At 47.4% G+C, this 14,920-nt stretch overlaps 1 protein-coding gene across 1 annotated transcript; it reads left to right on the top strand.

Moving 5' to 3' along the window:
• Window positions 1–7,655: 7,655 nt before the first annotated feature.
• On the top strand, window positions 7,656–8,600 carry LOC140216551 (uncharacterized). Its single transcript, XM_072286921.1, has one exon. The coding sequence runs from the start codon at window positions 7,656–7,658 to the stop codon at window positions 8,598–8,600; it is 945 nt and encodes a 314-aa protein (XP_072143022.1).
• The last annotated feature ends 6,320 nt before the right edge of the window (window positions 8,601–14,920 follow it).

Below are 14,920 nucleotides of genomic sequence, written 5' to 3'. Positions count from 1 at the left end.
TCTATGTTGCAGTTGACACAAATTATTAGCCGTAACTATGATCGCCGTATAGTCGGCGTACATTAGCATCTCCACAGAATTTATTATGTTTGGCAGATCATTCACGTACAACGAAAACAGTAAAGGTCCGAGAACGGGTGCCTATGGCACCCCTCTTTTTATGTTTAGTAGGTAAGACGAAAGATTGCTCATTGTGAGCATTTGTTGGCGTTCGCTTGTGTAACGAGAAAATAAGTAAAAAATTTTGCCGCGGGAACTGTAGTGCTTTAATTTCATGAGGAAAATCCCGTGCTCTACTGTGTCGAAAGCTTTCTTTATGTTAAGAAAAAATGCAGCTGCAAGCAGATTATTGTGTAATGTTTGAAGTAGTAGCTTAGCGCGAATAAAACCACGGACACAAGGAAGACAGACAAGGACAAGCGCTACTCACAACTGGCATGTTAATTTTTTGTGCTAAAGTTAGCACAGCTGCTGAAGTGGAGTGATGTGACCTGAATCCATGTTGCTCAGGGTAAATGGCATGGTATATGTTCTAGGAAGATACGTACACATCTTGCAAGAATTTTTTCAAAAATATTGTTTATAATACTCAAAACATATATAGGTCTGTAACTTGAGGGATCAGAGAGATCGCAGTCTTACTATATCGGTGCTACCTTAGCTTTTTTTCAACAAGAGGGATACTTTGATATTCGCAACGAATAAAACGGGGCCCATAAATTAAAATTAAAATAAAAAAATTACATAGAACGGGGCCCAGGATGTCAATATTATCTTTCACTAACCGCGCATGTGACCCCCTCTAGCCCGCTAGCTTTACTGGTGTTCACATTAGCAACAGTATATATGAATTTCCTCTAAAGTGATGTTGTGAACAGCAAACGTATTCGATAAAGAGTGTGAATGACATTGGTTTCTGTCAGAAGAGAACTGCACTGCTAATGTTAAACCGATTTCAGCGAAATATTTATTAAAGCTGTCCACGGTGTATGAATCGATGTCAGGTAACACGAGTTGTGAAGGTGGATTGCCAACAGCTTCCTTTATGATCTCCCAAGTTCTTTTACAAGGACCTTGAGCTTGTTCAATAAGACGGATATAATATTCCCTCTTTCGTGCTCTCAGGAAGTATGCGGTCTTATTTCTCAAAAAATTCATCATCATCATCATCATCATCATCATCATCATCATCATCATCCACTTTCAAGTCCACTGCAGGACGAAGGCCTCTCCCTGCGATCTCCAATTACCCCTGTCCTGTGCCAAGCGATTCCAACTAGCGCCCTCGAAGTTCCTAATTTCATCGCTCCACCTAGTCTTCTGCCGTCCTCGACTGCGTTTCCCTTCTCTTGGTACCCATTCTGTAACCCTAATGGTCCGAAACCGGCGCATTACATGACCTGCCCAGCTTCATTTTTTTTTCTCTTGATGTCAATTAGAATATCTACACCCGTTTGCTGTCTGGTCCAAAGCGCTCTCTTTCCGTCTCTTAACGTTATGCCTAGCAATCTTCGTTCCATCGCTCCTTGCGTGGTCCTTAACTTGTCCTGAAGCTTTTTTGTCAGTCTCCAAGTCTCTGTCCCATATGTCAGCGCTGGTAAAATGCACTGATTGCACACCTTCCTTTTCAATGATAATGGTAAGCTTCCATTCAGGAGCTGACAATGTCTGCCGTATGCGCTCCAACCCATTTTAATTCTTCTATGAATTTCCTTCTCATGATCAGGGTTCCCTGTGATTATTTGACCTAGTTAAACGTGCTCCTTCACAGACTCTAGAGGCTGACTGGCGATCCTGAACTCTTGTTCCTTTGCCCGGCTATTCATCATCTTTGTCTTCTGCATATTAATCTTCAACCCCATTCTTACACTCTCTCTGTTAAGGTCCTCAATCATTTGTTGTAACTCGTATCCATTGCTGCAGAATAGAAGAATGTCATCGCAAAACCGAAGGTTGCTGAGATATTCGCTGTCGATCCTTCCCAGCTTAATAGCTTGAGTACTTCTTCCAAGCATGCAGTGAATAGCATTGGAGAGATTGTGTCTCCCTGTCTGGCCCCTTTCTTTATGGGTGTCTTCCTGATTTTCGTGTGTAGAATTAAAGTAGCTGTAGAACCTCTGAAGATATTTTCCAATGTATTTACGTAAGCGTTCTGTACTCCTTGATTACGTAATGCCTCCCTGACTGCCGGTATCTCTTTTAAATCAAATACCTTTTCATAATCTATGAAAGCCATATAGAGAGGCTTATTGTATGTACTCTACGAATTTCTCGATAACCTGATTAACGGCATGAACGTGATCTATTGTAGAGTATCCCTTCCTGAAGCCAGCCTTTCCCCTGCTTGACTAAAGTCCAGTATTGCCTTTATTCTATTGGAGATTATTTTGGTAAATCTTATATATAATACTGGGATTAAGCTAATGGGCCTCTAATTTTTCAATTCTTTAACGTCTCCCTTTTTGTGGATTAGTATAATGTTTGCATTCATCAACTTTTCTGGAACACTGGCAGTCGATAGACACTTCGTATAAAGAGCCGCCATTTTTGCAAGCATTATGTCTCCATCTTTGACTAGTTCGACTGTTATTCCATCTTCTGCAGCTCTTCCTCGTTCCATGTCTTGCAAGGCCCATCTGGCCTCACCGCTAGTTATAGAAAGAGTTTCTGTATCCTGTTCATTACTGTTTCTAATGGAGGTATCCTGATTCCTCTGGGTATTTATTGTACAGGTCAGTATAGAATTCTTCCACTTCTTTTACTATATTTTCGACATTGCTGATGATATTACCCTGCTTATCTTCCAGTGCATACATCTTGGTTTGTCCAATGCCAAGTTTCTTTCTCAGTGATTTTAGGCTGCGTCCATTTTTAACGGCTTCTTCAGTCTTTCACACTTTATAGTTTCGAATATCATTTATTTTCGCCTTGTTGATCAGTTTTGACAGTTCCGCGAATTCTATCTTATCCCTTGAGCTGGACACTTTCATTTTTCGTCGTTTCTTTATTAGGTCCTTTGTTACTTGGGAAAGCTTGCCTACCGGTTGCCTTGGTGCCTTGCCTCCCACTTCAATTGCTGCCTCTAGTTGAAACCTAGTTAAGGTTTCATTCATCTCTCTGTTATAAGGCTGCATATTTGTTTGCAAGTACCAGCCTGAATTGGTCTGCTTTTACGCTAGCGCACTGCCTCTAGGTTGACCTGTCTTTTTTTACCAATTTTGCTCTTTCTCTCTTCAAATTGAGGTGAGTGTTAGCCCTCACTAAAATATGATCACTGCACTTTACCGTACCTATCACTTCTACATCCTGCACTATGCTGGGATCAGCAGAAAGTATGAAGTCAATTTCAGTTCTTGTTTCACCATTAGGGCTTCTCCAGGTCCACTTTCTGTTGCTACGCTTCCTGAAGAAGGTGTTCATTATTGGAAGCCTAATCCTTTCTGCGAATGCTACCAGCATCTCTCCTTTAGCGTTCTTAGAATCGACGCCGTAGTTGCCAATTGCTTGTTCACCAGCCTGCTTTTTACCCACTTTTGCATTAAAGTCGCCCGTAACTACCGTATACTGAGTCTGCACTTTTCTCATCGCTAATTCAATATCTTCATAAAACTTATCTGCTTCCTCATCATCGTGAGTGGATGCTTGGGACGTAGGCTTGTACTACCTTTAATCTATACCTCTTATCAAGTTTGATTACGACTACAGCTACCCTCTCATTAATGCTGTAGAATTCGTCAATGTTGCCCGCTATGTCATTATGGATTAGGATTCCTACCCCGTATTGCTTCTTATTTAGGAGACCTCTATAGCAGAGGACAGGTCCGTTTTTCAGAAATGTATAAGTCTCACCAGTTCTTCTAACCTCACTAAGGCCGATGATATCCCAAACAATGTCTGAAAGTTCCTCATAGTCCTGCTAAGCTAGCCTCACTCGAGAGGGTTCGGGTGTTAAACGTTGCAAGGGTCAGTTTCTATTGGCGGCCTGTCCGGACCCAGAGATTCTTAGCACCCTCTGCTGCGTTACATGTCTGACCGCCGGCTTGGCAAGGTGCTCCGCAGCTGCCGGGGACTGAGGGCCATTGGGTACTGCACTAAGGAGGCCGATTCCTGTTCTGGTGAAGGAGTGTCTTGTTGAAGCTTAGTGGGCCTTCTTAATTTGGTTGAACCTGGATTAGTATAGCCCCACTCGCTCTCGGCATCTTTGCCGGTGACAGGCGTCACTCCAAGCCTGCAGATATTGTCCGCTGGAGGAGGTGAATTTCAAGTTCACCATCGTGAAAAAAAAAACTTATAGAGGGATTCGAACTTCCGACTATGGCAACCAAGCATTTGACATAGCTCAGTCAGATAAGCCCATAGGCGGTGAGGCTAGCTTATTAAACTGGCCTAAGTTATAATCGTTATGTTTATGTTGCCTCCATTTGTGGTACTAGAAATCTTTTTGCTTCAGTAATGCTAGGATCTGGATCGTCATCCAGGGACTCAAAGGAGTTTTGTATGAGCATACAAATACACTTGCTCGGCTGTCATGGATGGCACAGGAAAGAATGTTTATCACATTCTGAAATTCAATGTTGACGTCATTATCGTATGCATTATCAAAGTCAATGGCGAGAATGTTATTCCGCAGTAAGGTGTAATCTATTTTGCTGATCGTTGTCAAACACGTTGCACTCTTTTCCTTACGCCAATAATAGAAAGAAAAGCAGGAAGGTGATCTCATATTGGTTCATTGTAAACATCAGCATTTATTTTCGATTCTATGTTAGTCAATATATGGTCAAGTATATTGGGGTGCAATATGCAGTATTGGGGTGCAAGATCACTATATGGGGGTGCAGCGGTGGCGTAGAGGTAGAGCATCTGCCTCGCGTGCAAGAGGAACGTGGCTCGAATCCCGGTGCCGCGCAATTTTCCACCGGATTAAAAAAATCCGCGTGTTGATAAAATTGCATACACGGGCCTGGAGTGCGGCCTGATCCCGGTGACCAGAACCGGTAACGCACTCCCTCACCAGAGCAGGATTGGCCACCCTGTTGCAGTACTTGGCCACAACCTTCTATATGAATACAACCATCAAACCCCGGCCCTCAGTCCCCAGCAGCTGCGAAGCAACTGATCACGGCGGCGGTCAGACCTGTGACACAGCAGAGGGTGCTAAGAATCCCTGGATCCGGACAGGCCGCCATTGGAATCTGAGCCTGGCAACGTTTAACGCTAGAACATTATCTAGTAAGGTGAGTCTAGCAGTGCTATTGGAGGAATTAGCGGGCATTTAATGGGATATAATAGGGCTCAGTGAGGTTAGGAGCAGAAATAAAGCATATACAGTGCTAAAAAGCGGACACATCCTGTGCCACTGGGGCTGAACGGAGAGGCGAGAACTAGGAGTCGGATTCCTGATTAATAAGGATATAGCTGGTAACATACAGGAATTGTATAGCACTAACGAGGGTGTCAGGTCTTGTTCTGAAACTTAATAAGAGGTACAAATTGAAGGCCGTACAGGTCTAGGCGCCTAGATCCAGTCATGATGACCAGCAAGTCGAAAGCTTCTATGAAGACGTGGAATCGGCGATGGTAAAGTGAAAACAAAATACACTATACTGATGGGTGATTTCAATGCCAGGGTAGGCAAGAAGCAGGCTGGAGAAAAGTCAGTGGGGGAATATGGCATAGGTTCTAGGAATAGTAGGGGAGAGTTATTAGTAGAGTTTGCAGAACGGAATAATTTGCGGACAATGAATACCTTCTTCCGCAAGCGGGATAAACGAAAGTGGACATGGAGGAGCCCGAATGGCGAGACTAGAAATGAAATAGGCCTCATACCCTGCGCAAACACTGGCATCATACAAGATGTGGACGTGCTCAGCAAGGTGCGCTGCAGTAACCATAGGATGGTAAGATCTTGAATTAGCCTAGAATCGAGGAAGGAATGGAAAAAACTGGTATATAAGAAGCCGATCAATGAGTTAGTGGTAAGAGGGAAAATAGAGGAATTTCGGATCAAGCTACGGAACCGGTATTCGGCTTTAACTTGGGAAGAGAACCTTAGTGTTGAAGCAATGAACGAAAATCTTATGGGCATCATTAAGGAGTGTGCAATAGAAGTCGGTTGTAACTTCGTTAGACAGGATACCGATAAGCTATCGCAGGAGACGAAAGGTCTGATTAAGAATCCAACCCTTATACATAGCTTTCAGTGATTACGAGAAAGCGTTTGATTCAGTCAAAACCCCAGCAGTCATGCAGGCATTATGGAATCAGGGTGTAGACGAGCCACATGTAAAAATACTGAAAGATATGTATAGCGGCTCCACAGCCACCGTAGTCCTCCATAAAGAAAGCAACAAAATCCCAATAAAAAAGGCGTCAGGCAGGAAGATCCGAACTCTCCAATGCTCTTCACAGCGTGTTTACAGGAGGTATTGAGGCCTGGATTGGGAAGAATTGGGGATAGGAGTTAATGGACAATACCTTAGTAACTTGCGATTCGCTGATGATATTGCCTTGCTTAGTAACTCAGAGGACCAAATGCAATGCATGCTCACTGACTTGGAGAGGCAAAGCAGAAGAGTGGGTCTAAAATTAATGTGCAGAAGACTGAAGTAGTGTTTAAAAGTCTCGGAAGAGAACAGCAGTTTACGACAGGTAGCGAGGCACTGGAAGTGGTAAGGGAATCTACTTAGGTACATCTACTTAAGGCAGGTAGTGACCGCGGATCCGGATCGTGAGACTGATATAATCAGAAGAATAAGAATGGGCTGGGGTGCGTTTGGCAGGCATTCTCAGATCATGAACAGCAGGTTGCCATTATCTCTCGAGAGAAAAGTTTATAACAGCTGCGTCTTACTAGTAGTCACGTACGGGACAGAAACCTGGAGGCTTACGAAAAGGGTTCTACTTAAATTTAGGACGACGCAACGAGCTATGGAAAGAAGAATGATGGGTGTAACGTTAAGGGATAAGAAAAGAGCAGATTGGGTGAGTGAACAAACGCGAGTTAATGATATCTTAGTTGAAATCAAGAAAAAGAAATGGGCATGGGCAGGACATGTAATGAGGAGGGGAGATAACCGATGGTCATTAAGAGTTACGGAATGGATTCCAATGGAAGGGAAGCGTAGCAGAGGGCGGCAGAAAGTTGGGTGGGCGGACGAGATTAAAAAGTTTGCAGGGACAACATGGCCACAATTAGTACATGACCGGGGTAGTTGGAGAAGTATGGGAGAAGCCTTTGCCCTGCAGTGGGCGTAACCAGGCTGATGATGATGATGATTATGAAATCTGAAACACAGTGCAAATTTCGGGAAGCGAGCAGCCACTTAACCGCGGACTGTGAAGTTGATTTGACTGCGGATCAGGAGAGGTCAATTGTGCATCGGGAAATACTCTGCTTTAGGTGCGCCAAGGCAGGTCATCGAGCATACGAATGCCGCACCGCAAGATGGCTTAAATGTAAGAGATGTTCCGGCCGGCACGTTGCAGCCTTGTGTAACCTGAATCTACCACCAGCAACAGGAAAGTCGGAAAAGAACACTGTACCAACTGAGACAATCGTACAGTCTTCGCTGCAAATCCAAGGCACCAAGAAGAGAACCCGTGTCCTTGTGCAGACGGCTCAAGCGTGGGTTCAGGGTAGGGAGAAGCGAGCGATGGTCAGGCTGATGATTGACGGCGGAAGTCAGCGAACCTTTGTCAAGAAAGAGGTTTCACAGAAGATGGAACTGCGTGTGGTGGGAGAGGAGACCCTGAATATAATGACATTTGGAAACGACAAGCCCTCTTCAGGAATGAAGTGCCGCCGAGTGGAGTTATGGCTGCGCAGTCGACACAGCAAAAGAAAGATCCGCGTTGAAGCGCTCGAGATCGCACACATATACTGCGACATTGTGCCAGCACCTGAAGCTTCGACCGTCAACTACCTCGAAGAGCAAGGCCTCGAACTCGCCGACAGTACGCAAGATGGAACAGAGATAGGGCTGCTATTTGGATCCGATTACTACTGGGAGGTGACAACCGGTAGTTTCAGGCGCCTGGACAGCGGTCTGGTCGCTGCGGAGACCATCTTTGGCTGGATCCTGCAGGGGACTACGCACTCCACAGAATCAACAGCAACGTACGTGTCCGCTGTGGGAGCGTTGCGCGTGGCTGTCATCGGCGAGGAAGAACAAGACGACACTGCTGCTCAAGTTAAATTGTTTTGGCAGCTCGAGCACATTGGCATTGTCGACGAAGGAGAGGCCGACGTGGAAGACAACCAAGTTTTGCAGGAATTTCGGGAGAACGTCTCCAGGAACAACTGCCGATATCAAGTTTCCCTTGCCTGGAAAGAGAATGCTGCCGATTTGGCAGACGACAAAGCCACGGCTTTCAGTAGGCTCAGGTCGTTGACAACAAAATCGATGGGCAACAATGACCTTATGCGCGATTATGACCAGGCAGTTTGGAACTACGTGCTTGCTGGACACGCGGAAGAGGTCATCGGACTGGGTGAGTCCCCAAGAGGGCCCGTTTATTATATACATGCCTCACCGTGGCGCGGCCCGTCCATGCAGTCAGACCACAAGATTAATGGTCGTCTTCGATGCGTGATCTAAAGCGCCGAGAAAACTGTCTCTAAATGACGTCCTGTTCGCCGGACCTAATCTGAACCCAAATCTGTCGGATATTTTAACTCGATTTCGAGTACACAATGTGGCGATCATGTCCGACATCGAGAAGGCATTCCTGCAGATTGAGCTTAAAAGGGATGACCGGGACGCCCTTCGTTTCCTCTGGTATGAAAGTACACTGAAGCAGGAACAAGCGCTCCCTCCAATCATAGAGTACCGGGTCACGAGGGCCCCCGTTCGGCGCAACATCCAGTCCGTTCCTTCTCGCCGCGACACTAAAGCACCATCTAGAGTACACAAAGGGTATTTTTCCGGAGACAGCAAGCACGCTAAACAACGACGTGTATGTGGATGACTTGGTCACAGGTGCCGATACTCTGGAGGACGCTGTGCGCATATGCAAAGAGGCCGAACATATTCTTCAGATGGCAGGCATGAATCTGAGAAAATGGAAGTTCAGTGATCCAAACCTTGCAGCAGAATGGTCAGCAGAGTTGGGAGACGAACACAGTGTTTCAGCACATATCGTAACTAAGATCTTTGGAGTTGAGTGGAGACCAACTACAGATGAATCCACGTTCGAAATGAGTTCCATAATTGACTTTTTAAAACAGCGTCAGGACACAAAAAGATTCTTTTTACAAGCGACGGCTCGCATATTTGACAGATTTGGATTCCTTGCGCCCATCACTATCACGACTAAGATTATCTTTCAGAGCCTATGGGAACGAGGTGCTGAATGGGATGGCCCACTTCCGTCAGACATTCTCGAAACGTGGAACAAGTGGCGTCAGCAGCTTCCTGACTTAAGAAAAGTTTCCGTTCCTAGAAAATTGGGGCAGGACATAAACAACGACAGCGCAGAGCCGGAATTACACGTGTTCTGCGACGCGAGTCCTAAAGCATAAGGTGCCGTTGCCTATATTAAATCGACGACGAATCAGTGAATCCACGTTGCTTTGCTGATGGCTAAATCGAGAGTGGCCCCATTAAAACGTTTGTCACTACCACGGCTGGAGCTCATGAGTGCTTTGATCGGCGCACGCCTGGGCCACTACGTGATTGAACGGCTAGGCATACCAACAATTCATGTACGCTGCTGGTCCGACTTTAGCGTCGGTTTGAGCTGGATTAAGAGCTCCGCGCTGAAGTGGGAACCATTTGTGAGCGACAGAGTACAGGAGATACAAGCACTAACTGATCACGCTGTTTGGAAACATTGCCCGGGGAGAGAAAATCCAGAAGATCTGCCGACACGGGGCATGCTGCCCTCCGCTTTGGTTGTCAGCGAGAGCTGGTGGACGGGGCCTAAAGGGCTAAAATGTATTCAAACGTACTACGCGATGCCTTCACACGTCCCTGAAGCTGAATGTTGCACCGAAAAGCTCCGGAAAGTACAGATGCTGGACACCGTGACGCTGGTAGACCAAACGCCTCTCACGGATCTTGAGCACAAGAGCTCAATGACACTGGTGCTCCGTGTCACCGCCTAGGTTATGCGCTTTCTTCATAACGCACGGAACGCGGCAGAGAAGCGAAGGGGAAGCCTCTCAGCGGAAGAGTTAGCACAGGCCGAGAATTACTCGCTGAAAATGTCACAAGCGGAAACCTTTGGGAATGACATCCATTCTCTAATCACTTCCGGGAAACTTAATCGTAAGTCCGCCATCGCAGATCTAAATTCACAGTGACGGCCTATTGAGAGTTGGAGGCAGGCTACAGAATAGCGCGCATAAAGAAGAGACGCGGCACCCAGTGATTTTGTCTGCTGTGCATCCGTTTACACGCTTATTGACGGCCTGGGAGCACAGGCGGCTTTTACACGCTGGAGTAAGGGACACTCGACTCAACTTCGCGAAAGATATTGGATCCTGCGAGCAAGACAGGCCGTAAAGAAAATCATTGGTCGTTGTGTTCCGTGTCAAAGACAAAGCAGCGGTCCCGCGCATGAGCCGTTTGCACCGCTCCCACACGACCGTATCCGCGAATCAGAGCCATATGAAATTACTGGAGTGGACTTCGCAGGGCCTATATTTTATACCGAGCTTGGAGATTTCCTACAAGGCCTATATAGCCCTATTTAACAGGGATAGGCGGGCTAGTTGGTGGTCGATATTGGAATGCATCATGTAACCGCACAAAAACAAGGGACAAAGAAGGAACACACAAGACAGGCGCACAACTTCAACTAAGATTTACTCCGGGAAATCCCACATTTTTACATGTATCATAATCACACTTGCTAATCATCAGACAGCCATCACTCGACGTTGGCATGCGGGCGTGAGTGCCACAAATTTGCTTGTAAATATTTGAACTCTTTATCGCTCAATGACACTGAAGGGCTGCTTACGCAGCTGCCAGATTGCATTTTTATACAGTAAGCTTCATAGATTTCTCGGCTCAGTTGTGACGCAAACATCTTCAAGACTAGTGTCGCGGAACCTAGGCGTGCAATTACGACAGTGGCGACAGTGGTCAGCCAGTTTGCCACCCCCCGCCAATCCTTCTTCTCCTGCGCGGTGCTCCTGCAGTCTGACATTTAGACATCGTCCTGTCTGCCTTAGTAGCTGTTGCCACAAGAGAGAGGTATCTGGTACAGTACCCCTATTCTGCATGGACGAACCTGTCGACGTGCTTGATACCACATTCATTTCTTTTGTTCTTTCCCTGCACCATGTTGCATATGCCCGCCAGTTTTGCAGTTTGTAGTCGCACTCACGAAGTGACTTCCACAGTGTTGGCCGTAGCTTTTATTTCACAGAGAGATTTGTTCTTGGCAGGACGAAGCGTGGTCGATTACATCAGCTGCCAACGAGTCGCTCGTGAATCAGGTGATGGCGACTGGCGTTGGCCGCAGGTTGCATTTCACCGCTTCCAACCAGTCGTTGGGACCTAGGGTAGCTATACAAACGCTGGGTTGTTGGGACTCGGTGTCCGAGCGATCATTACGTTTCCGGGGCTGGTGATGGGCCAGGTGCCGGGCGGTCGCGAAGTCGGGGCGACGTCCAGGAGATGATAAAAGGGGTTTATTTACAAATTTGCATGATGAAAGTTTATACATTTACTAGCACGAGTACTAGTCGCACGAGTAGGAGCACCCGTGCGACTAGGAGCACACTTACGGGTCGGTGCACTCCCTCACAACATTCAAGAAATGCATTTAACGCGACAGCGTGGAGGAGCTCGTGTCGCAGAAAAGCCGGTGTCGTCGGCGTTGACCGTGAGCGAAAAATCCCGGAAGGCAATTTATAAATAAAAACAACTTGCAAGATGGGTTGGGTGGGAATCGAACCAGGGTATCCGGAGTGTGAGACGGAGACGCTACCACTCAGCCATGAGCTCGATGGTTCAAAGCAGGATAAAAGCGCTTCTAGTGAATGCGGTGTTGCCTTAGAAATGTGCCGTAGAAAGTTACACTGTGGTGTATGTCGGTAATTATGAGCATGTAAATTACAGAAGTCGCAGTTAAACGAGTAGCGAAGTACGTTTCCGCTACATTTCTTCTGCGCTTGGCGCACACGCAGAGCCATCTTGCGGCAAACACAGAAGACCCTCTCCTGGCAATGTATGGCGCTGCCCCGACAGGTGGCGCGCCACTCGCCCGCTTCTCCCCTTCGTCTCGTTTGAGCGCATTGGGGCCGTGCGGGTAACGGTGCGAGGATGCCCCAATACCCTAGCGTTTAACAAGTTTTCTCGCTCTCTCCCCTTCCAACTTCCAGCGTGCGTCACTCGAACCCTTGTGTCTAGGCGACGCGGCTCCTCTTTCCGCTCACAGCGCGATTCCTAGGTGCTGCGTCCGATGCAGGACGCCTCTGACGTGATCGCTGCGCCGTAGCGCGTCTGGTGGGAAAGCGTCCCCTGCGATGTGTGCCATGCTGCTGGCGAGGAGTCATGCGTCTGCGTGGTGCTCCTGGAACAAATAATTAGAAAAAAGTTGTGCTGCGGACTTAAAAGTGTTGCATATGAAAACTATGTCTTTGTGCGACTCAAGAGCATGCCGAGCGAATGAGTGGGCGGTGCGAACGGAGTGCGATAACGCTATCGCGTTCCACTCTTGAAGGCGAAGCTTAAGCGTCCTCCAGATTTTATGCACTTCTTTATCCCCCTTCTCTCGTCGGGGAAATTCACTGTTCTTCGCGGCCAACCACAATCGTTGAACCGTTCGCAAAAATACCGCCCATGATGTCGCACCATTCCGCCGGGCTCCTCCTCCAATGTTGCCCGGACGCTCCAGCATACGCGGCAAGACGTGGCAAGCTGGGAGGTGTCGAAGTCGTTCCCACGGAAGTCCTCGACGTTGGCCCTTTTTATCAATAAGTGGGCCTTTCGTGACGGTCCGCGTGTCAGGGTCAGGCTCCGACAAAGGGGTATTCACCGTAGTTGTTGCTCTCGCGAAGGGTGGCGGCCATTGTCGCCACCCTTCAACCAAGAAGGACTTTCAGTGAAGTTTTGTCTCTCTCTCTCTCTCTTCACATAGCATTTTTCCCTATTGTGCATGGTAACCAGCATACTTCTTAAAACTCAGTTCAAGTGCGATTGCGCTCAGTCGGCCTTAAATGTAGTCCACTGCACCCTTATTAACGCAAAAAGACGACAGCAAATATTCTACTCACCGCATCTACACACGCTCCCACACCAGCAGTTAAACCGCGAAGGACATCAGCAATGCACCACCAGGGCAACACAAGTCATGGCACGCGTCCTTCAGACGGAATAGCGCCGTCCGATATGCAGACTACGGATTCTTTACTACAGCCATGCAATGCCTGACGCAGTTCTGCGAAAGAAAACGAAGTCATCGACAAAAAACAAAGGGGGGGGGGGGGGGGGGAGAGGTCGTATAGTGCAAGCCCTCTGCAATTTTCTGCGCGCGAAAAAACGAATTGGACGTTAAAATTGTTCTTTTTACTTCATATGCTCACCTAATTTTGCTGTAGTACTTAGATGTTTGATCATTCATACCTGTAACAACAGATTTTATTTCACATTAACAAGATACTTATTTTATTTCGCCTTACTTTTCTTGAAAAGAAATCGTAATTTTTTATCACCGCCCGATTCGCGGCCAATCCGCCAGGGTGGGTTGCGCCATTTCACTAAGGGACAAGTGCAGCAGCGTAACTGCGCAAGGAATCCAATGACCAAATATTTACTTGTACAATCAGCGTGCACGCTCCGCCGACTCGATAACACAAGAAACTAAAATTAAACGCACAATTAGGCTGATATTGAAGACTAAAACGTCCCGCTGGCGGTTCTGTCGTATGGATATACTCTTCGGTGTCGAATAAGCGATGGTCCTTTCCGTTCTGTATCCATCGTCAATTCACTTCCCGTAGCCATCATCCTTAATCGCAAGGAACGCGCGTGAAACATCTGTATAAAAAGTCTATTAGCCTATTATTAATTCTGATTTTGTCCCTCTTGTCCACAGAGGTTCGTGTTATGAACACAGTTTTTATGACACTGAGAACTTTTTTTCATGTACTGTTCACGGAATCATAAGCGCAGAATTACAACACTGTGTGGAGTGAATAAGATAAAAAGAAGTCGCACAGTTTAACGGACACTCATTTTTTCACAGTGGCAGTTGAGCAGTGCGACGTGGCGAATGAGTGCGCCAGCGTATAGAGTGCTGTCTCGCACTGCTTTACCGGGTTTTCTTGGGTGACTTTACACTACGGCACTTCAGCGATGCCTGGAGCTCCGCTTTTCGTTCACTCTCGCTATGCGCTCTAGGCGCCATGTGATGCTCTATGAAAACTTCAGGGAGCCATTGAATCGCCGCGACGGTTAACAGCACCATGAAGGCCGACAGTGCGTAGAACATATGCGGTTCTCCGAGGGCTATGACGGTGAGGCCCAGAGTGCTTCCAATGCCTCCGGCGCAGTGGGAAAGGCTGATGCCGGCGTTCCGCACGGCCGTCGGAAAGGTCTCGGCCGTGTAGCAGAGCGTGACGCTCATAGCGCCGGAGACGACCACCTTCATGCCGGCGTGCAGAAAACGCGTCACTGTCTGTTGACCGGTGAAGATCGCCGCGGCCTCGAAAATGGCGAAGGCACACAGGACGATCATGAGACCAGACAGCGTCTCCCGGATTCCGTATCTCCGCATGCTGCCGCAGATCGAGGCGGAATAGGCTGTCAGCAAAACTACGTGTGCAACCTCCCATGGAATGCCTGTGGTCACGTCATTCATCATGAGACCTATGTAGGTAGCGTCTAACGTGAACCTGGCCAGGAGCACGGAGACCGCGCGGCGACGCATTTTGATCGTCTCCATGATGCCCTCCATCGGAGCC

This window comes from Dermacentor andersoni, chromosome 3 (assembly GCF_023375885.2).
Source record: "Dermacentor andersoni chromosome 3, qqDerAnde1_hic_scaffold, whole genome shotgun sequence".
Lineage (NCBI taxonomy): Eukaryota > Metazoa > Arthropoda > Arachnida > Ixodida > Ixodidae > Dermacentor > Dermacentor andersoni.
Note: the sequence above shows the minus strand (reverse complement) of the source record. Positions and strands in the feature narration are given on the sequence as shown.

Bases quoted from the DNA above. Each gene is read 5' to 3' on its own strand.
- LOC140216551 (XM_072286921.1), top strand. From the start codon at position 7,656: ATGGTCAGGCTGATGATTGACGGCGGAAGTCAGCGAACCTTTGTCAAG.